A 22,973-nucleotide genomic window follows, 5' to 3' on the forward strand; every position below is an offset into this window, starting at 1 on the left:
CCTTTTCAGGAGGTGGTCAGGCAGCTGAAGGCGTGCAGAAAATTCCTGGCCAGAGGGGTGTATGACACCTTTGATGTTGCGTCCAGGGCCGCTGCTCATGGTGTGGTGATGCGCAGACTCTCATGGCTGTGTGCCTCCGACCTGGAGAATAGAATCCAGCAGCAGATTGCGGACTCGCCTTGCCGTGCGGATAATATTTTTGGAGAGAAAGTCGAACAGGTGGTAGAGCAGCTCCACCAGCGGGACACCGCATTCGACAAGTTCTCCCACCGGCAGCCTTCAGCCTCTACCTCTACAGGTGGAAGATTTTTTGGGGGAAGGAAGACTGTTCCCTACTCTTCTGGCAAGCGTAGGTACAATCCTCCTTCTCGACAGCCTGCGGCCCAGGCTAAGCCCCAGCGCGCTCGCTCTCGTCAGCAGCGTGCGCCTCAGCAAGGCCCCGCGGCTCCCCAGCAAAAGCAAGGGGCGAGCTTTTGACTGGCTCCAGCAGAGCATAGCCGACATCCAAGTGTCAGTGCCGGGCGACCTACCAGTCGGGGGGAGGTTGAAAGCTTTTCACCAAAGGTGGCCTCTCATAACCTCCGATCAGTGGGTTCTCCAAATAGTCCGGCAAGGATACACCCTCAATTTGGCCTCAAAACCTCCAAATTGTCCTCCGGGAGCTCAATCTTACAGCTTCCAACACAAGCAGGTACTTGCAGAGGAACTCTCCGCCCTTCTCAGCGCCAGTGCGGTCGAACCCGTACCATGCGGGCAGGAAGGGCTGGGATTCTATTCCAGGTACTTCCTTGTGGAAAAGAAAACGGGGGATGCGTCCCATCCTAGACCTAAGGGCCCTGAACAAATATCTGGTCAGAGAAAAGTTCAGGATGCTTTCCCTGGGCACCCTTCTCCCCATGATTCAGGAAAACGATTGGCTATGCTCTCTGGACTTGAAGGACGCCTACACGCACATCCCGATACTGCCAGCTCACAGACAGTATCTGCGATTTCAGCTGGGCACACGTCACTTCCAGTACTGTGTGCTACCCTTTGGGCTCGCCTCTGCACTCAGAGTGTTCACAAAGTGCTTGGCTGTAGTAGCAGCGGCACTTCGCAGACTGGGGGTACACGTTTTCCCATATCTCGACGATTGGCTGGTGAAGAACACATCCGAGGCAGGAGCCCTGCAGTCCATGCAGATGACTATTCGCCTCCTGGAGCTACTGGGGTTTGTGATAAATTACCCAAAGTCCCACCTTCTCCCAGTGCAGAAACTCGAATTCATAGCTCTGCTGGATTCTCGGACGGCTCGCGCTTATCTCCCAGAGACGAGAGCCAACAACTTGTTGTCCCTCGTCTCGCGGGTGCGAGCGTCCCAGCAGATCACAGCTCGGCAGATGTTGAGATTGTTGGGCCACATGGCCTCCACAGTTCATGTGACTCCCATGGCCCGCCTTCACATGAGATCTGCTCAATGGACCCTAGCTTCCCAGTGGTTTCAGGCTGCTGGGGATCTAGAGGACGTGATCCACCTGTCCACGAGTTTTCTCAAATCCCTGTATTGGTGGACGATTTGGTCCAATTTGATTCTGGGACGTCCTTTCCAAATTCCTCAGCCACAGAAAGTGCTGACCACGGATGCGTCTCTCCTGGGGTGGGGAGCTCATGTCGATGGGCTTCACACCCAAGGAAGCTGGTCCCTCCAGGAACGCGATCTGCAGATCAATCTTCTGGAGTTACGAGCGATCTGGAATGCTCTGAAGGCTTTCAGAGATCGGCTGTCCCACCAAATTATCCAAATTCAGACAGACAACCAGGTTGCCATGTACTACGTCAACAAGCAGGGGGGCACCGGATCTCGCCCCATGTCAGGAAGCCGTCAGCATGTGGCTCTGGGCTCGCCGTCACAGCATGGTGCTCCAAGCCACGTATCTGGCAGGCGTAAACAACAGTCTGGCCGACAGGTTGAGCAGGATTATGCAACCTCACGAGTGGTCGCTCAATTCCCGTGTGGTGCGACAGATCTTCCAGGTGTGGGTCACCCCCTTGGTAGATCTCTTCGCATCTCGAGCCAACCACAAAGTCCCTCAGTTCTGTTCCAGGCTTCAGGCCCACGGCAGACTGGCATCGGATGCCTTCCTCCTGGACTGGGGGGAGGGTCTGCTGTATGCTTATCCTCCCATCCCTCTGGTGGGGAAGACTTTGTTGAAACTCAAGCAAGACCGAGGCACCATGATTCTGATTGCTCCGTTTTGGCCGCGTCAGATCTGGTTCCCTCTTCTTCTGGAGTTGTCCTCCGAAGAACCGTGGAGATTGGAGTGTTTTCCGACCCTCATCATGCAGGACGAAGGGGCGCTTCTGCATCCCAACCTCCGGTCCCTGGCTCTCACGGCCTGGATGTTGAGAGCGTAGACTTTGCCTCTTTGGGTCTGTCAGAGGGTGTCTCCCGCATCTTGCTTGCTTCCAGGAAAGATTCCACTAAGAGGAGTTACTTCTTTCTATGGAGGAGGTTTGCCATCTGGTGTGACAGCAAGGCCCTAGATCCTCGCTCTTGTCCTACACAGACCCTGCTTGAATACCTTCTGCACCTGTCTGAGTCTGGTCTCAAGACCAACTCTGTAAGGGTTCACCTTAGTGCAATCAGTGCATACCATTACCGTGTAGAAGGTAAGCCGATCTCAGGACAGCCTTTAGTTGTTCGCTTCATGAGAGGTTTGCTTTTGTCAAAGCCCCCTGTCAAGCCTCCTACAGTGTCATGGGATCTCAATGTCGTTCTCACCCAGCTGATGAAACCTCCTTTTGAGCCACTGAATTCCTGCCATCTGAAGTACTTGACCTGAAAGGTCATTTTCTTGGTGGCAGTTACTTCAGCTCGTAGAGTCAGTGAGCTTCAGGCCCTGGTAGCCCAGGCCCCTTACACCAAATTTCATCATAACAGAGTAGTCCTCCGCACTCACCCTAAGTTCTTGCCAAAGGTTGTGTCGGAGTTCCATCTGAACCAGTCAATTGTCTTGCCAACATTCTTTCCCCGTCCTCATTCCTGCCCTGCTGAACGTCAGCTGCACACATTGGACTGCAAGAGAGCATTGGCCTTTTATCGGGAGCGGACACAGCCCAACAGACAGTCCGCCCAATTGTTTGTTTCTTTTGATCCCAACAGGAGGGGAGTGGCTGTGGGGAAACGCACCATATCCAATTGGCTAGCAGATTGCATTTCTTTCACTTACGCCCAGGCTGGGCTGGCTCTTGAGGGTCATGTCACGGCTCATAATGTTAGAGCCATGGCAGCGTCGGTAGCCCACTTGAAGTCAGCCACTATTGAAGAGATTTGCAAAGCTGCAACGTGGTCATCTGTCCACACATTCACATCTCATTACTGCCTGCAGCAGGATACCCGACGCGACAGTCGGTTCGGGCAGTCAGTGCTTCAGAATCTGTTCGGGGTTTAGAATCCAACTCCACCCCCCTAGGCCCATGTTTGTTCTGTTCCAGGCTGCACTTTCAGTTAGTTGGTAAATTTTTTAGGTCAATCTCAGTTATGTCCTCGCCGTTGCGAGGCCCAATTGACCATGGTTGTTGTTTTGAGTGAGCCTGGGGGCTAGGGATACCCCATCAGTGAGAACAAGCAGCCTGCTTGTCCTCGGAGAAAGCGAATGCTACATACCTGTAGAAGGTATTCTCTGAGGACAGCAGGCTGATTGTTCTCACAAACCCGCCCGCCTCCCCTTTGGAGTTGTGTCTTCCCTTGCTTTGTCTTGCTACATATGGGACTGACGAACACGAGCCGGTTCGGGCGGGAAGACGGCCGCGCATGCGCGGTGCGCATGGGCGCGCGAGGACTAGCAAAGGCGTCATCAGTGAGAACAATCAGCCTGCTGTCCTCGGAGAGTACCTTCTACAGGTATGTAGCATTCGCTTTAAAGCTGTTACAGAGGCCTGACTTCTCTTTCTTTTAGTTGGCACACAAATAATAGGAAGTGTTTTGCAGTGTCGTAACCAGTTTTTATTTGAAACTTGACTGTTCTGGGCTTCGATTGCCGTGGAGTTTTGAAATTACCCAGCAGTGACTGGCTGTCACTTCAGTCTTAGCCTGGAAGAAGAGAGAGACATATCTCTTTGCTAAAACTCAGTGAACAAATATAATTCCATATCATCAAGCTGATCAATCCATAGACTGGTGGGTTGTGTCCATCTACCAGCAGGTGGAGATAGAGAGCAAACTTTTGCCTCCCTATATGTGGTCATGTGCTGCCGGAAACTCCTCAGTATGTTCTCTATCTCAGCAGGTGGTGGTCACACACAGCAGCAGCTCTGGCTAGGCCTCCAAGCCTAATCCTTAGGTTTTGTTGAGGCCTGGGGTTGAGGGCTCTTTTGAGCAAGTGCAAACCTGGTGGTGCCAGGTCCCTCCTTTTCTCCCCCCTCCCGCTGGCTCCGTTTAAAAAAAAATAAAATAAAATAAAATTTTTAAACGTCTTTAAAGGCGTTTAATTCGACGTTTCTTTAAACGTTCATTGCAGCTACTCACTGGGACACCAGTTCGTTACAGCTCGGAGCGGCAAGCAGGTAATTTTACCTTTTTATAGCGGGCAGGGGGTTCCCCGATTCTTCTCCTCGTGGCAATGGCGTCGGAGGGCGAGGGCGCAAAGGGTCGCTCCCCGGATCGCTGGAGCGCTTCTAGAGGGGATGCGGGGGTTTTACAACCTGATTCGCCCTTGATGGGTGATAGTTTAGTGACCGATGAATGTCCCGGGCGTTCCTCCGGCGTGGCGGTTTTTTCCCGCCATAAACGCCCATCCCCCGCTCCTCGCCTCCGCCATCTTGGCCGGCCACGCGGCTCGGACGGCTTCTTCGGGGCCGCCCTTGAGGTTGGAGACATTAATGCCATGAACGCCCTTAATTTGGGCGACGGCACAAAAGCGGCTAAAGTTAAGCGCCGTTCTTCACCGCGCGGCTCCTTCACGGAGTTTCGCGCCGGACGCCATTTTGGATGCGCAGCATGTCTCTCCCCCGCTATTGCGAGCGCCGGTTGAGAGTGCGTCTAGGGCTGTTGCCCAGGCTGCGGAAGTGCACAGTCTGGGGGGTTTCTCCCCCGAGTTTGTTTTGCTGCTGCATCAGGCTTTCCTCATGCAAAACGCTGCCCCTGCTCCCTCTTCTGATAAAGAGGTTGAGGTTCCCAGAGGTAAACGCCCTCGGGTTGATTTCCAGGCCTTGGAGGACTTTTGTCTCCTCCGATGTAGATGAGGGCAGCGTGTCTGAGGTCTCCCAACGATCCTTTGCGGATTCCTTGGAGGAGATAGATCCCCGCTCGGATGGAGCGGATGACCCCTCTGCAGCGCGGCTTTTTAGCCCAGAGGATTTGCCCAACCTGTTGTTACAGGCCATGGACACTTTGAAGATTTCCTCTCCGGAGGACGTCTCTCCCTCAGCCCCTGTTGGCTCTGCCATTATGCTGGGGACGAAGCGCCCGCCTAGAACCTTCCACGTGCATGATGCCATGCACACCTTAATTGCGGCTCAATGGGATGTCCCGGAAACGAGCCTTAAAGTGGCTAGGGCTATGTCCCGCCTCTATACTTTGGCTGTGAGTGAACGTGAGGCCTATCTGTGGCCTACCGTGGATTCTTTAATCACTGCGGTGACTAAGAAAACGGCGTTGCCGGTGGAAGGTGGCACGGCCCTAAAGGACGCCCAGGACAGAAGATTGGAGGCGGCCTTAAGGTCGTCCTTTGAGGCAGCTGCTTTAAGTTTGCAGGCCTCAGTTTGCGGCTCCTATGTGGCCAGGGCGTGCCGGACTATGGTGCAGCGGGCTTCCCCCTCAGATCATTCCTTGAGGGCTGATTGGCCGGCCCTGGAATCGGGCTTAGCCTATTTGGCAGACTTGCTGTATGATGTCTGGAGAGCCTCAGCTAAAGGCATGGCTCAGACAGTCTCTGCGCGGCGGTGGCTTTGGCTGAAACATTGGTCTGCTGACCACGCCTCTAAATCCCGCCTGGCTAGATTGCCTTTTAAAGGCAAGCTGCTCTTTGGGGTCGAGCTGGACAAAATCGTGACCGATCTCGGCACGTCTAAGGGCAAGAAATTACCAGAGGTCAGGGCTCGGGTTAGTACTCGTCCCGATACCTCCAGAGGACGGTTGCAGGAAGCCCATCGGTACCGCCCGGGCAAGTCGGGTTCCTCTGCCCCCTCTTCCTTCAAGAGGAATTTCTCCCCCAAGCAGCATTCCTTTCGCAGAGACCGCCGTCCCGGAGGTGCTCCCTCCGGTCCTCCCCCAGGGTCTCGTACCCAATGACGGGGCCTTGGTCCACGCCCCAGTGCAGATTGGAGGACGGCTGTCCTCGTTTCTGGGCGAGTGGACCACTATAACTTCAGACGCGTGGGTGCTGGAAGTCATCAGAGACGGCTACAAGCTAGAGTTCTGCCAACCCTTAAGAGACGGGTTTGTACTCTCTCCCTGCAAGTCTCCAGTCAAGCTGTGGTAGTGCAGCAGACCTTGGACAACCTGATCCGCCTGGGTGCGGTCGTTCCGGTGCCAAAAAATCAGATTGGCATGGGACGTTACTCCATTTACTTTGTGGTTCCAAAGAAAGGAGGTTCTGTCCGGCCTATCCTCGACCTCAAAGGGGTCAATCGGGCCTGGAAAGTGAGGCACTTTCGCATGGAGACTCTCCGCTCTGTTATAGCGGCAGTGAAGGCAGGAGAGTTCTTGGCTTCCTTGGACATCAAGGAAGCGTACCTGCATATTCCCATCTGGCCTCCTCTCCAACGCTTTCTGCGTTTTACAGTCCTGAGACGACACTTCCAGTTCAGAGCCCTCCCTTTCGGGTTGGCTACTGCTCCGCGGACCTTTTCCAAAGTAATGGGGGTCATAGCGGCCTTCCTGCTAAAGGAAGCAGTACAAGTCCATCCTTATCTGGACGACTGGTTGATCCGAGCCCCCTCTTATGCAGAGTGCGGCAAAGCTATGGACCGGGTAGTTGCTCTTTTGAGCTCCCTGGGATGGATCATCAACTGGAAGAAGAGCCAGCTGCGCCCGACTCAGTCCCTGGTGTATCTGGGAGTTCGATTCGACACCCAAGTGGGCAGAGTGTTCCTGCCAGACAATCGGATTGTCAAGCTTCAGGCTCAGGTGGACTAGTTCCTAGTAGCCTCTCCTATTCGGGCTTGGGACTACGTGCAGCTGTTGGGCTCTATGACGGCCACGATGGAAGTAGTGCCCTGGGCCAGGGCTCATATGAGACCACTACAGCTATCTCTGCTGCTGCGCTGGACTCCGATGTCGGAGGATTATGCTGTGCGCCTTCCCTTGGACCCAGCAGTGCGCAAGGCGCTGAGCTGGTGGACGCAGACAGAAAAGTTGTCTGCAGGATTGCCTCTGGTGACCCCGGAGTGGATTGTCGTCACGACAGACGCCTCTTTGATGGGCTGGGGAGCCCACTGCTTGGGAAGGACAGCGCAGGGGCTCTAGTCTCCTGCAGAGGCAAGTGGTCTATCAACCTCCTGGAACTCAGAGCCATTCGGTTGGTGTTATTGGAGTTCATCCCGGTACTGGTGTTGAAGCCTGTACGGGTCCTGTCGGACAATGCCACGGCTGTGGCCTATATCAACCGCCAGGGAGGTACCAAGAGCGCCCCTCTAGCCAGGAGGCTATGAGTCTTTGCCAGTGGGCGGAAGCGAACCTGGAGCAGCTTTCAGCGGCCCACATTGCCGGAGTCATGAATGTCAAGGCGGACTTTCTCAGTCGCCATACCTTGGAGCCCGGAGAGTGGCAACTATCTGCTCAGGCGTTCTTGGACATCACGAAGCGCTGGGGCCAGCCGAGCCTAGATCTGATGGCGTCATCGGCCAATGGCCAAGTGCCGCGCTTTTTCAGCAGAGGACGGGACCCTCGATCCCTGGGAGTAGATGCTCTTCTCCAACAGTGGCCGACACAAGAGCTCCTCTATGTGTTCCCGCCCTGGCCCATGTTGGGCAGGGTGCTAGACCGGGTGGCAAAGCATCCCGGCAGGGTAATCCTGGTGGGTCCGGATTGGCCCAGACGTCCCTGGTATGCGGACTTGTTCAGGCTCTCAGTCTACGATCCTCTGCGGCTGTCAGTGGAGCAGGGCCTGTTACATCAGGGTCCCGTGGTGATGGAGGATCCCTCTCCCTTTGGTCTTACGGCCTGGCTATTGAGCGGCAGCGTCTGAGGAAGAAGGGCTTCTCAGACAAGGTCATCGCCACTATGCTGAGAGCGAGGAAGCGCTCTACTTCTACTGCTTACGCCAGGGTTTGGCATATCTTTGCAGCATGGTGTGAAGCAGGCTCACTTTCTCCCTTCACTGCTCCAATTTCTTCAGTGTTGGCGTTCCTGCAAGAAGGTCTGGAGAAAGGCCTGTCGCTCAGTTCCCTTAAAGTCCAGGTAGCGGCTCTGGCTTGCTTCAGGGGCCGCCTGAAGGGTGCTTCCCTGGCTTCGCAGCCAGATGTGGTGCGCTTTCTCAAGGGAGTTAATCACCTGCGCCCTCCTCTGCACTCAGTGGTGCCTGCGTGGAATCTCAACCTGGTGCTAAGAGCATTGCAGAAGCCGCCTTTGGAACCCTTGTCGATGGCATCTCTGAAAGACCTGACGTTGAAAACAGTCTTTTTGGTGGCTATCACTTCAGCCAGAAGAGTTTCCGAGCTCCAGGCGCTCTCATGTCGAGAGCCTTTTCTGCAGTTCACTGAGGCAGGAGTGACTATTCGCACAGTGCCTGCCTTCCTGCCCAAGATTGGTTCTCGCTTCTATGTGAATCAGCAGCTCTGTCTCCCTTCCTTTCGTAGGGAGGACTACCCAGAGGAGTACTCCGCTCTTGAATATCTAGATGTGAGACGAGTCATCATCAGATACTTGGAAGTGACCAATGATTTCCGGAAATCGGATCATCTGTTTGTCCTGTTTGCAGGTCCTCGTAAGGGTCTGCAGGCTGCTAAGCCTACAGTGGCAAGATGGGTCAAGGAAGCCATTGCAGCGGCTTATGTGGCCGCGGGGAAGGTGCCGCCTATCCAGCTGAAGGCTCACTCCACGAGAGCTCAGGCGGCCTCGATGGCAGAGGCCGGATCCGTCTCCTTGGAAGAGATATGCAAGGCGGCAACGTGGGCTTCGGCTCATACATTCTCCAAGCATTACCGTTTGACTGTGGCTGCACGGGCGGAGGCCCGGTTTGGAGCTTCAGTGTTGAGGTCAGGGATTTCTATGTCCCGCCCTGGGTGAGTACTGCTTCGGTACATCCCACCAGTCTATGGATTGATCAGCTTGATGATATGGAAGGTAAAATTATGTATAATCATACCTGATAATTTTCTTTCCATTAATCATAGCTGATCAATCCATAGCCCCTCCCAGATATCTGTACTGTTTATATTCTGGTTGAATTTTAGGTTCAAGTTTAGCCTTCAGTTACTTCAGGAGGACTTCGTGTTCAAGTTCTTCTTTCACTTGGATTCTTCAAGAGTTGAGACGAGTTTGTGTTACAGTGAGCTGCTGCATTCCTCTCCCCTCCGTTTTACGGGGCTGGATTGAGACATAAATTCTGCCGGCACTCCCTCCCGCTTCGTGCGGCTGTAGGGCAGCTTTGTACCCCTCCCGCTTCGGCGGTGTTAGGGTCAGTCAGCTCCTCCCGCGGTTGCGGTTGCAGGATAAGCCAGATCCCCCCGCATCGGCGGGTGTGGTGTCCCTCCCCCGCTCCGCGGGGATGAGCTGGACGGATTCCCCTCCCCCACTTGTGTGGGGATGAGCTGGGTTAATTCCCCTCCCCCGTTTCGGCGGTGGTGAGCTGGGCAGAGTGTCCCTTCGTGGGTGTAATTCTCTAAGTGCTGAGTCCTGCGGATGGAGCTTTGATATCGACATACTGAGGAGTTTCCGGCAGCACATGACCACATATAGGGAGGCAAAAGTTTGCTCTCTATCTCCACCTGCTGGTAGATGGACACAACCCACCAGTCTATGGATTGATCAGCTATGATTAATGGAAAGAAAATTATCAGGTATGATTATACATAATTTTACCTTCATGATCTTCCCATGTACTGTTTAGACAGTATACAAATGTTTAGTTAGTTTTCTAATGGATCCATTTTTAGTTACTTGTTACTATTTGCTATTTGCACATTTTTTTTGTCCACTGTTCCAAGTTCTGAGAATCAACACATTTGTTTGTTCATTCTGTCTGTCTGGTGGTTTGTGTGTTAGGTCTGTGAGTGCTTTCTGGAAACTGTGGGACCACTGGAAGTGTGACTCCAGTAACCTAGCAATCACTGGGGATAATTTGGGAGCGGGATACTCGCCCAGAGGCAGTTGTGACCCAGTCGATGGAAGGAAGGTGCTAGTGTAGTGCACGAGTAGCAGGTGCAGGCAGACCTGAGCTGTGCTGGGGATAGACCCTCTAAGTGGCTGCGTGGAGGGTTATTTTCGAAATGTCGTCCAAGTATGAATTAGGTCGCCCTCGTGAAGTTGGCCAAAATCAGGTAGGTATAATCGAAAAATAGTATGGACGTCCTTAGACATTCCATTATCGCAGTGCGGGACGCCCATCATCCAGAACCGCCAAAGGACGCCCCCCAACATTCATTCTTGCCAACATTTGTCATATGGTCCTGCGGCGGTTTTACGAGAAAGACGTCCTTATTACTTTGGACTTCTCTGATGTATCTGGTTGTTCCGCAAGTACAGTGCATATAATTGCGGACATCCAGGTACAGGAAATACAAAGAATATTAATGTGCAAAATGCAATAACAAAGACATGTTTCTTGCTGCACTGCTGAAGGACGTGCATCTTACTAGGCCCTCCGAAGGACGTCCCTCTCCAGTGCTGCAAGAAACATGTCTTTGTTACTGTATTTTGCACATTAATATTCTTTATATTTCCCATACCTGGATGTCTGCAATTACATGCACTGCACTTGTGGAACATGCAGCTATGGGGGACTTCCGGTGACGTCACGCTCTGCAATGGCGGTCTGATTGCGGAGCTCCCGTCTTCCAGCCTGAAAACGAGCTAACATATAGAGCAAGCGATCCACAAAACAAGGTGGAAGCTACGAGAGTGAGAGGCGAAAGTCCCGCGACTCGAAAGATGGCGGATACAAAACTTAAAAAGGCAGATTTGACGAACTTTGCTTACCGCCAACGTGAACGTGCGCCAGAGATACAGGCCGGAGAACAAGAAGGCCAAGAGAACGCACCTAGCCCTAGCTCACCGGCTAGCCAGAGAGAGCGGGAAGCTGATGGAGAAAATGAGGTCCCGCCGGACAAATGGGACCAATTAAGCACATGGCTCCAGGATATAAAAAAAGATATAAAAGAGATGCGACAAGATTTTGCGCAACTGAGCGCGGATCTAAGGGAAGAAATCAAAGACTTGGGGAACCGCGTCAATGAGGTAGAAATGGGGCTAGAAGAACATGCAGAAGCCTTAAATAAGGTTGAGAAACATGCGGCAGAACACCAATCAGACATGAAATTCCTAACGGACAAGGTGGAAGACCTTGAAAACAGAAGCCGACGCTCCAATATTAGAGTGCGGTGCCTACCGGAGTTACCAGAATATAATAACTGTGAAAAAGTAGTACAAGCAACAGCAGCCCAACTCCTCTCCACATCTGACCACCCAATAGCCCCAGAAAATATCCGGCTAGAACGAGCACATCGGGCGCTGGGGTCAAGAAAGACAAATACGCCAAAAGATATCGAGGCCTGCTTCTCGGAGTTCAAAGTGAAAGAAGAAGTTATGCACCAAGCTAGAGCGGCCAGCCCAATTACATGGGAGACATACCCCATTGAATTGTTTCAAGACCTAGCGGCTACCACTTTAAAACGGCGTGGAGAACTGCGCCCGCTGACGGAGAAGCTTAGAGCAGAAGGAATAAAATACAGATGGCAACATCCGTTTGCCCTAATATTTTATAAAGAAGGCAAACAACGTAAGGTGACGTCGCTAGAAGAGGCTCATGAATATTTGGGTCTGGAAAAGATGGATAAATCACCGACACCAAAGCCACCATCTGGATTTCAAAGAAATGTCAAACAGAAGTGGCAGCGAGTATCAAAAGGTTGTGGAAGGCTACGGAGACAAGCATCAGATCAGGCAATACTACCAGGGAAAGGCCCGTGAAGAGCATCTATAATTGGAATACAAAAATATCATATGATGCGTTAATAATGTGACAAACTGGAACTGGCTAGAGCATATTAAACAACAAAGATGGATCAAACAAATTGAGCAGGCTGGAAAAGTAAACGGGACCGGAAGTCCACACCATTATAGGCATGATCTCGAATACAACAGAGATGTGCTATATCAGGTCATGGGGAAGGGAGGGAGGGGGGAGGGAGAGGTGGTGTATATATAGTGACTTATTGTTTGATGTTGGGGGATAAAGTGTTCAAATGCGTAACATTTAACGTGCGGGGCCTTAACTCGCCTATGAAGCGCCAATTAACATTCAAAGAAATGGTGCGCTTGAGCGCGGATGTGGTACTCTTACAAGAGACGCACCTGAAAAAAGGTTATGAGAAGTTGGTGTGTCATAAGCGATACCCCACTATATATTTCTCATCTTGCGCAAACAATTCAAAACAGAGGGGGGTGTTAATAGCGTTGTCTGGCGCACTCCCTTGGGAGGTCAGTCAGGTTATAAAAGATGTAGAAGGTAGATTTTTGATAATGTTGGTATCATTATATAATGTTCAATATACAATTGTTAATGTTTATGCACCAAACACGGGACAGGGATTGTTTATAGAAAAAGTAGAACAACAAATACAAAAACACTTGCAAGGTCACCTAATAATGGGTGGAGATTTTAATCTCACGATCCAACCACACTTGGATAACTCCGCAGGCCAGGCAGTATATGCTAAATCAGATAGGAAAATATGGAGGAGATTCATGGCTAGATGGGGCCTGACAGATATATGGAGAGCCAAACATGGTCAAGAAAGAGACTACACATATTACTCTTCTCAATACAAGACATACTCTAGAATAGATGGATGGATGGGAGATGTGATAGTTGCAAATAGAGCACGGGAGACACATATTGAACCCCGCACCTGGTCTGACCATGCCCCAGTGGTGCTTGAGCTATTTGCAGGGACCCGACAGGTGGGTACCAGATATTGGCGGATGGACGAGACGCTCCTATTGGACACTAAAAAATATCCCAGTGATAGAGAAATATATTCTGGAGTATCTGGAATATAATGATGTGGGAGAGATCCACCCACAATTTTTGTGGGAGGGTCTTAAAGCGGTACTCCGAGGGAAATTAATAGCGTTGAGAGCCCATCTGACAAAAGCTCGAGCAGAACAGGAGGATAATATTAGAATAGAATTACGACAGCTTGAACAATAACACAAAAAAGACCCCAAAGATACTAAAGGATTAGCAAAAATACAGGAATTGAGATTAAAGCTGAATGAGCTACAGATGACGGACTTAGCCGTTAAATTGCAAATAGCACAGCAGGAAAATTTTGAGTTTGGAGACAAAGTGGGTAGGCTATTAGCATGCAAACTTAAAAAAATGTCTCAACGCAATTATATAGGGGGTATACAAACGGCAGAAGGGGGCTATGTGTCACAAATAGAACACATACATGAGGCATTTCTTGCTCATTTTACCAATTTATATGAACCAGAACAATCCCCGGAGTTGGCTGAAATAGAGCAATACTTACAGGAGGCGGATCTGCCCCAGATAGGGAGAGGGGGGTCGACCCAATTATCCTCACCCATCACATCGGAGGAGATAATGTGGGCAATAACAGATATGGCAAATGGTAAAGCTCCTGGCCCTGATGGGTTTCCCACAAGATTCTAAAAACTATTTAGTAAACACCTTACACCAGTGTTACAGAAACTATTTAATGCATTAGAGGACTCACAAAAGCTACCAGACACCTGGAGACTGGCAGCGATAACCTTAATATTAAAACCAGGGAAAAACCCGAAGCTATGCAGCTCATACAGACCAATATCACTCTTAAATGTGGATTATAAGATATTCACACAATTCTTAGCTCGAAGGTTACAGAAGCAGCTCCCAGGGGTTATACATACAGATCAGGCGGGATTTATAGAGGGGCGCCAGACCTTTGACAATATAAGGTGTCTAATGCATGTTATTCAACAGGTGAGAGACGACCAGACACCGGCGGTATTGCTATCAATAGACGCAGAAAAAGCGTTCGACCGTGTGGACTGGTCGTTTCTATTTGCAGCACTACAGCGAGTAGGTATTGATGGGAGGTTTCTGGACTGGCTACGATTGCTTTATCAGGCTCCATTGGCCACCATAAAGATCAATGGGACATATACAAAAACATTTAACCTTTGGCGGGGAACCAGACAGGGATGTGCAATATCACCACTACTATTTGCCCTGTCATTAGAACCATTGGCCAATATGATTAGGAAAGATAGAGAGGTGACAGGAGTGATGAGGGGCTTAAGGGAACATAAACTTATGCTGTTTGCCGATGATGTTCTGTTGACAATCTCGAACCCATTGAAATCGGTAGAGAGGATAGTAGAGCATTTGGCAAGATATGGGCAATTATCTGGATTTAAACCCAATCTAGACAAGTCGATCTTCCTTAATCTTACGGTACCGCCTGAGGAACTAGAGGCCCTTAAGGCCGCCTTCCCTTTTGTATGGGCGACAAAATCCATACGATATTTGGGAATACAGGTGACAACACAAATAGAGGGATTATTTGCAGCTAATTTCCCCCAAAAAGTTGAAGAACTATTTAGCGAATTGGACAAATGGGAAGGACTTAATGTTTCCTGGAAAGGGCGCATTAATGCTATTAAAATGATGCTGCTCCCGAAATTGTTGTATCTGTTTATGGCAATTCTGATACCAATCCCCAATAGCTTTTTTGCAAAACTCAATCGCAAAATGTTTGCATATATATGGAAAAAACGCCCACCAAGAGTACAGCGAACTATGATGTACCAATCTTGGGGGAGAGGAGGAATTGGGGGTACCTAACTTTTACTTATACTACCAAGCGGCACAAATTCGTATTTTGGCAGAATGGTCCCCTGGAGCAGCCAAGAAATGGTTACATTGGGAAAGAGCATGGTTGGGTAGGAGAGCAATTGAGGATATCTTATGGATACCAGGGGAGGAAATGGTCCCTATAATTAAACAAATGCCCATTGGACTAAAACATCCAATGTGGACAAGGTATCAAGTGAGGAAGAAGCTTTTCCCTGAGAGGAATTATTATCGGCAAACGGCTATAAGGTGGGCAACAGGATTTTCACTGGGGAGATCGGAGAAGGTATTTGAGGTATGGGCCCAAGCAGGGTTGTGCACACTGGGACAATTATGGAAAGAGGGAAAAATGCTTCAATTCAATGAGCTTCAGGAAGAGTATGGTCTAAAAGAAAGAGACCTCACCTATTACTGTAACTTACGTAGCTTCCTTAAAAAGAAAGCGCAGGATGAGTTAGACCTAGCCGAAACAGCCATGGAAATAGCTATTAGTAGAGGGGGAGGCAGGGGAGGTATAACTCGCATATACTTGGCCCTGCTGGGGCGCACCGACCCACAGGTGCGTTATCAAGCCCAGTGGGAGTAAGCGTTACAGACCACATACACCAACAGAATGGAAAGCAAATTATAAATACTTACTTAAACCATCGCTGGCACAAACAGTGAATGAAAATGGATTTAAAATGTTGTACTGGTGGTACTGTACGCCTGAACGCCTCCATAAAATGTACCCGGGAGTGTCGGGGCAATGTTGGAGGGAATGTGGACAAAGGGGATCATTTTATCACATTTGGTGGACATGCGAGAAAGTAAATGTATATTGGAAGGCTGTAATGGACTTGGTTAATAGAATACTACAGAGGACATATGCATGGAAAGCGGAACACTGCTTGCTTCATATTCCGACCAGCGTCCATACCAAGCTGGCAACACAGGTTGGTGATTCAATATTTTGTGGCTGCAAAATTAGGATTGGCTCGAACGTGGAAGCAAGTAGAGACACCATCCTTACAGATGGTAACCAGGAAAGTAGACTTTCTTTACCAAATGTCCAAGCTAACAGCTATGCGAAGAGGGTCCGTACTATCTTTTAATAAGATTTGGACACTTTATGAACAATATAATGATCACACTCAGTCACCACCTGGGTAGGGAGGGAGGGTAGGATGTGGAATGTTAGGGGGAGGGGGAATTAACAAATGAAAAGCAAATTGTAATTGAAGTTTTGGCTGTTTGTATGCTGTTTATTTGATAATTTCAATAATAAAAAAAAAAATTAAAAAAAAGAACATGCAGCTATGGGAACTATAAGGAACATACATTTTTTATTGTGTATATATGAAGAGGTTCGCACACTTGATAATGATTCAGATAAGAAAGACTCCACACGAGTGAAGACGTACTAATACGAATAAGGCCCCGCACGACGTCCATGCGTCATGGTCGTCCACTTGCTGACCCATCATATATGAGGCCAGGATGTCCACGTGCTGACCCGTCCATATATGGAACTGTATATGTAAGGACGTCCATATAAGGCAATGCACGTTTTCCAACGGTTATTCACTGAGAAACATGGCTCTGAGGCGTGAGCCAAATTTCAGCGATGCTGAAAATTTGTGCCTAGTGCACCTTTGCATGAAGCATTGGCGCATTCTTTTTAGGCACCACCACCAGCCCCACAGGACTGTCTCGATTCAAGCCTAGTGTCAAATAAGAGACAAAGTGGAAAGGTAAGTGTTTGATTCCCCCCCCCCCCCCGGGCTATCAGGGCCCCCTCCTGTAGCTACACATATAAGAGCTCCCTCAGCAATGTAAGCACTAACTGTAGTCTGCACACAAGGTTAATCAGTGATATGTGCACATGCACATTCATTAATAGAATCTATGTACCGCAAAAGAAAACCATTCCCACATCCCTACAATACTGCACACAAACGGTACTCTCTGTCCTCATGCAAATGTTGTGAAAGCGTTAGCCCAAGAAGTTAGTCTGGTCATGCCAGTATTAATTTTGTCTGAGATTTCAGATATGTTGGATTTAAAGGGGATAAATATGGTGACGTCGTCGGCGTAGATGAAGGGATTGAGTCCAAGCTTGGCTAGTAATCTGGCCAGGGGAATCATCATGAGGTTGAAAAGTATCGGGGAAAGAGGAGATTGCTGCGGTACCCCACATTCAGATGACCATGGGGATGAAATTTTTGAAGGCCCATTGACTTGGTAAGATCTTGTTGTAATAAAGCTTTTTATCCAGTTTATGATGCCACCAATCCCAAGTTTGTCCAGAAGTTTGGTTAGGATAGTATGATCAACCATGTCAAAAGCACTGGACAGGTCAAATTGTAGGAGGAGGATATGGTTTCCAAGTGCTATTTCTTGTTTGAATTTGGTTATTAAGGTAAGAAGGACCGTTTCAGTAATATGAGCAGAACGGAGGCCCGACTGTGATTCGTGTAGGATGGAGAATTTCTGAATATATTCGTTGAGTTGCCGAGTCACTCTGTTTCCCATCAATTTTGTGATTAAAGAGATGGAGGCAATTGGACGATAGTTGGTGATATCGTTAGCAGTTTTTTGGAATAGGTTTAAGTAAAATATTGCCATGTCTGGTGGGGAAGGAGCCTCTTTGGAGTAGGAAGTTCAAGTGGGCGGTGAGATCAGATATAAAGCATGTAGGGGTGTCTTTCAAAGGATAGTTGGGACAAGGATCGAGTTGGCAATAAGACCTGGAGAGTTTAGAGATGGTTTTAGTAACTTCTTCAGTGGTAAGGGGAGTAAAGTTAGTCCAATATCTATCAGCTGGTATTTCATCTAATTCAGGGTCCAGTTCATCAAGAAAGGTGTCTACAGTGACATTGTCTTTGGAAATTGATTTACGAAGATTCATTATTTAGTCATTGAAGTATTTTGCTAACTGATCAGCAGAAGGGCGGTTTAAAGGTGATGTTGTTACTGGGTCTGTGTTAAGTAGAGTTTATAATTTGAAATTGTTTTTTTGTATCTGCACCAGAGTTTGTAATTTTTTGTGTATAATAGTCCTTTTGGCGTGTTTGATGGCATATTTATAGTTCCTTTGTGATTGTTTTCATGCATTAAGGTTAGTGCTATTCTTTGATTTGCTCCATGCTTTTTCAAGTCTTCTGGTTTGTGACTTCAAGTTTTTCAATAAGTCATTGAACCACGGTGAAGGGTTATGTTTGTGTAAAGTCTTGGAGTGCAGAGGAGCAATTTTGTCCAGAATCATTCAGCATCTATTATCCCATATAGTAAGGAAGAGGTCTGAGTTAGGTTGTATCGACCAGTTATTAGCATAGATATGTTGCCAGAAATTATCATCATCAATCCGTCCTCTGGTGAAGATTGTTGTAGGGTCATGTGATCTGGACTGGCCCACTTCACTCCATTGTAAGGTTAGGAAAGCTTTGTAATGGTCGGACCAAGGTGTAGGAGACCATTCAATTTTGGATATAGTGAATTTGAGGTTGGTAGAGAACTTATAAGAAATAACATCTAGAGAATGACTCTTGATGTGGGAAGGTTGTACTGGAGGTAAGACAAGGTCACATAGGTCAAGGAGATCCATACAATCTCGGGTGTGAACAGATTTGGAGTCTTCAAGATGTAGGTTGAGGTCACCTAGTAAGGTTATATTAGGATTGTTAATACATGAGTTAGATAAAAAGTCCGTAAAGGTAGAGTGGTTGTGAGTCCAGTTACGGGAGGGGGGGGGTCTGTAAAATAGAATACACGTTAAGTAATCGGAGAGTGTGGCAGTGACGTTTTATTGAAGCAATTTCAAGTTCCAGGGTACAGCTTTCAGAGATGGGTTCAGATGAGATCTGAGGATTAATGCTATGCCTCCTCCGGTTTCCTCTTTTCTAGGCCAATGTAGGATTTTGTATCCAGGAGGACAGAGGTCAAGTATGATGGAGTCCTTAGAGTCACGGATCCATGTTTCTGTAATGAAGAGTAGGTCTAGATTGTCAGACTTAATCCAGTCAGTGATAATTTCTGCTTTATTTACCACCGATCTAGCATTAATATATCCCACACAAACGGATAGATAAGGATGAGTAGCATGAGATGAAGGGCGAATATTTATCTAACTTTGCTGATTTGGGCGTCCCCGACCATATTATCGAAAGGAAAGATGGACACCCATCTTGTTTCGATAATACGGTTCCCCGCCCCTTTGCGGAGCCGTCCTGCAAGGACAGCCCCAGGAAAACTTGGGCACCCCATTCAATTATGCCCCTCTTGGTCTTGAAGTTTCTGTATTGGCCATCAGACAGATTTTGAGCACCATTGCTTGGCTATTCAAAATACTGAACATTCTATGCTGCATGATACCCTTAAGGGGCGAGTCACAAGAACTATTATTTTCCTCTGTCTCCATCAGCTGGTAGAGGGATACAACCCATTGGTCTGATAGGACTAAAGGAAAGAAAGTTATCAGATAAGACCTAACATTTCCATGAAGTATCAGTGTGTTTCAAGGTATAATTTTGTGATGTTTGCATTTGTGGGAATATGAGATTCTGTGAAATTTTACAATAATAGTAGGCTGAAGATCAGTAGAGTGAATCATGTTTGCATTGCAAGGATTTGATTTTACTAGAGAAAAATCAGAGCAGTCATCAACTGAGAAGAGTAGACGCTTGTCAAAGCAATATCGAACTGCAAAAGTATGTGGAAAATAGGTTCAACATTATTCAATGCCGGAGAGTCTGATGCTCATTTTCAAAGCATATTGACATATGAAGTTACATAGTACTTCGTAAGTCTATGTGCTTTGAAAATGAGCCTTTCTATGTAACAAGAAATAATTTATACTTGGGGAGATTGCTTCAGAGCACTAGCTAATATTTATAAGTTTTAAGATATATATTGAATAATTCTCCACCAGTTGCCCTTTAAGACAACAAGATTAACAATTGCAATGAATTAAATGTTGAAATGCAGTATCCTGCGCTGCAAGATTTAAAGCGTGTACCCAGGACACAAAAGACCATCTATTTAGCTTCAGAAAATGTTTATTTAATATACAAATCATGTAAATAATATTGCAAGAGGTAGTTCTTTTAAGAGATCTTACAGATAATCTGTGCTTAAAGTCAGGCAACAGGTTTAAATCAAAGGTTTTTAACTTACAGAAAAGTCTTTGTTATAGGAGCTGAGTGATGAGCCGCATGGTTACAGGAGAGGTCTTCATAGCAGGGAGACAAGTCCCAAGAGAGAGCTGTCTGGAACAGCTTATGTCTTTTATACATTGCAAGTTGCCGGAGGATATGATCACATGAACCTCAGCACTTGCTTCCTGGTTTGCACTGGATAATGCCAAGGCATTATGGTTAATGTAGTCTGTTCACATGATCACATTATAAGTCTTTCCTTTCTGCATGTGTCCTGGCGTCTTCTTGTCTGATAGCTGATGGGAGGGGGCAGGTATACATCTGATGACAGGCAAATGTTTTGTCTGCAGTTGTGTTTAATTTCTGCAGAAGTCTTGATGAGCCTTCAAGTATCCACCTAGTCATGCTTTTGTTATCAGTCCTTGTTAGGTGGGAGGAGAAGGAAGTTTTATCTCTCTTTGGAGCAGTGCCCTTTTGTCTCTGTTAAGTGTTTGTAATTGACTAGTCCTGCTATCAGAAGTTCCCAGGAAAAGGGAGGGGAAAGAGGGGCTTGACATGAAAGCCAGTTTCATTGCTGCAGTTTCAATACGTTTTTAAAGTTGTATTTTTATATTGGTATATCTGATTCAGCATAATCAATAATTATGCTACATATATTTCAATAATCCTGACAATTAAACTGATACCATAACATCTATGTGCACCAGAGAATGAACAGGAAAAAAGTTCTGTTCTATGCTTTCAACTGAGTGTTTAAGAGGTGTTTTTGTTTGCACACTGGAGAGACTGCAAGAAATATTTTGATTTTTTTTGGTGGTGGTGGGGGGGGGGGGGGAGGACTTGAATTTTTATCATCTAGGATGATAAATCATGTGCTGGCAATCTTTGATTCCATCATCCGGTAATTTTAGGCACAGGATTTAACTGCAATGCTGGGTCTCAGCCATATTAAAAAATATAAAAAAGTATTCCCTTGTTTAAATGGAGAATATTCTGTTAGTACCAAATAGCAAGGCTTTTGCAATATCTACACTACTTCCTATGGCTCCTCTCAACTGGCCATTTAGTGTGACAGAGCAACTGATATAAGAACTGAGCAAATGTACTAATGTTAATGTATGAGCATATGATAACTAATTAAGTAAAACAGTAGACGGCCTGCTGTGCTACAGTGGAGGTGAGTCAGATCTAGCTTCATTCTGCTACCAGAAACCCCCTTGCCCATGTCGGAAGCAATATCTGATTTGCAGTTTGCAGTCTGTGTCTGCCTCCCATGGCAATTTTCTTCCTAGTACCCAACTGCTGACATCAACTCCAAGTCAGACTTGCTGTGTTTGAAAGGGTCGGGCCAGCAATTAAACCCTGTCCTTTGCCTTCATTCAAAACAGTAAAAAAAATTCTAATTAAATTTTTTAAGAATTTTAACAAAGCATATTTCATTACATTTCAGTATAAAAGTAAATCATAGCTGTTGCTACTACCTTATCCTGTGTTTCCCTTGACATCAGACAGCAAGGATACTCGTGACATGAGCAACCGAAGCGACATTCAACTATTTTAAGTAAAGTGATCACTCCTAAAGTATCTTGAACTGGAAATGCTAAATGCTTTTCTCCTTTCTATAGACAAAAGGACAAGACCTAGTTCAAAGAAGTATTCTTGGACACATCCTTCCTGAAGCTATGGTGTGCTATTTAGAAAATTATGACTCTGAGAAATTTTCTGAAATTTTTCTTGGTGAATTTGACACACCAGAAGCAATTTGGAGCAGTGAAATGAGGTAAATGTGTATTTGAAAGTCATTGAACTTGAGTTTAACCTATGTTTTCTGTATGATACATTTTTTTTATATTTTATAGCAAACCTCTGGTTTACAGTAAAAGTATTTTGACACTTTGTGTTGAGTAATATTTTTTTGCAGTCTTAAGTTCTGTTCTCTTCTAGTCATATGTTTATATTCCATTATTAGATGTTGTATGGTAGGTTTGGATGAATTATGGTTCATAGTTATGATATGTAAGATCTGTAAACTGAATGGATATTTATATACAGTAGATCCTTGGAGTAAGGGATATCAGGAATAGTGGACAGTGGTGATCCTCCCCCCCTTTCCCCCCAAGGAACCCTCCCTCACAGAGACCACTACAACAGCATATCTCTCTCCTAAAGAGCCTACACTGGAAGAATCAGCTTTCCTTGTAGGACTGATTCTTCCTCTCCCCCCCCCCAACCTTGTAGGCCCCCTCAGGCTTATTTTAACAATGCCTTAGTGGTCTAGGGTAGGGCAAGCAGGAGAGATGCTCACTTGTTCATTTGTGTGCCGTCTCCAACTTCAAAAAGATGGCCACAACTTAGACTGTAGGTAGAATCTAGACTGTAGGAAGTTGGTGGTGGTGGAGGACTGGAAGACAGCTGTAGTCCCAAGATAAATGAACCTCCTCCAAAAAAACAAAAAAGCCACAATAAATTTCTGTGGGAGAAGCAGTTCCAACAGCTGCAGTGTACGTATGCTGATCCACTGTAACATAGTAATTAAGGAACTGCACCTTCAAATTGCCTTCCCTCTCATTTCTTTTCCTAACCATAGACACATAGAAAGCACCAACACATATGCACACTTTACATGTACACACACCAACCCCCCTTCCCACCCCCAAACACACACAAACATGCATGTACATGCAGAGGGGTTTGAAAGAATTCTATGAGCCCTGCCTTGCAAGCTTTCCACACTTGTAAATTGCCATATATATCACTGTTCCACAGTACAACATGGGCAAACCTTTCTTCCAGCTAAAACTCCTACAGTAAGGAAGAATTCAAACCAGATGTA

General features: G+C 47.3%; 1 protein-coding gene across 5 annotated transcripts in view; it reads left to right on the top strand.

Annotated features, from left to right (window-relative positions):
- The window catches only part of DNAJC13 (DnaJ heat shock protein family (Hsp40) member C13), a 542,758-nt gene that overhangs the window by 272,351 nt on the left and 247,434 nt on the right, over positions 1 to 22,973 (top strand). For all 5 annotated transcript variants that reach the window (XR_003942499.1, XM_030206535.1, XM_030206508.1 and 2 more), the window contains one exon: positions 21,766 to 21,920. Coding sequence is in view for 4 of the 5 variants with exons in the window: in XM_030206535.1 (XP_030062395.1) it covers positions 21,766 to 21,920 (155 nt within the window). In the remaining variant the exon portion in view is untranslated. The remainder of the gene's footprint in view (positions 1 to 21,765; positions 21,921 to 22,973) is intronic.

Source organism: Microcaecilia unicolor, chromosome 1, assembly GCF_901765095.1.
Source record: "Microcaecilia unicolor chromosome 1, aMicUni1.1, whole genome shotgun sequence".
Lineage (NCBI taxonomy): Eukaryota > Metazoa > Chordata > Amphibia > Gymnophiona > Siphonopidae > Microcaecilia > Microcaecilia unicolor.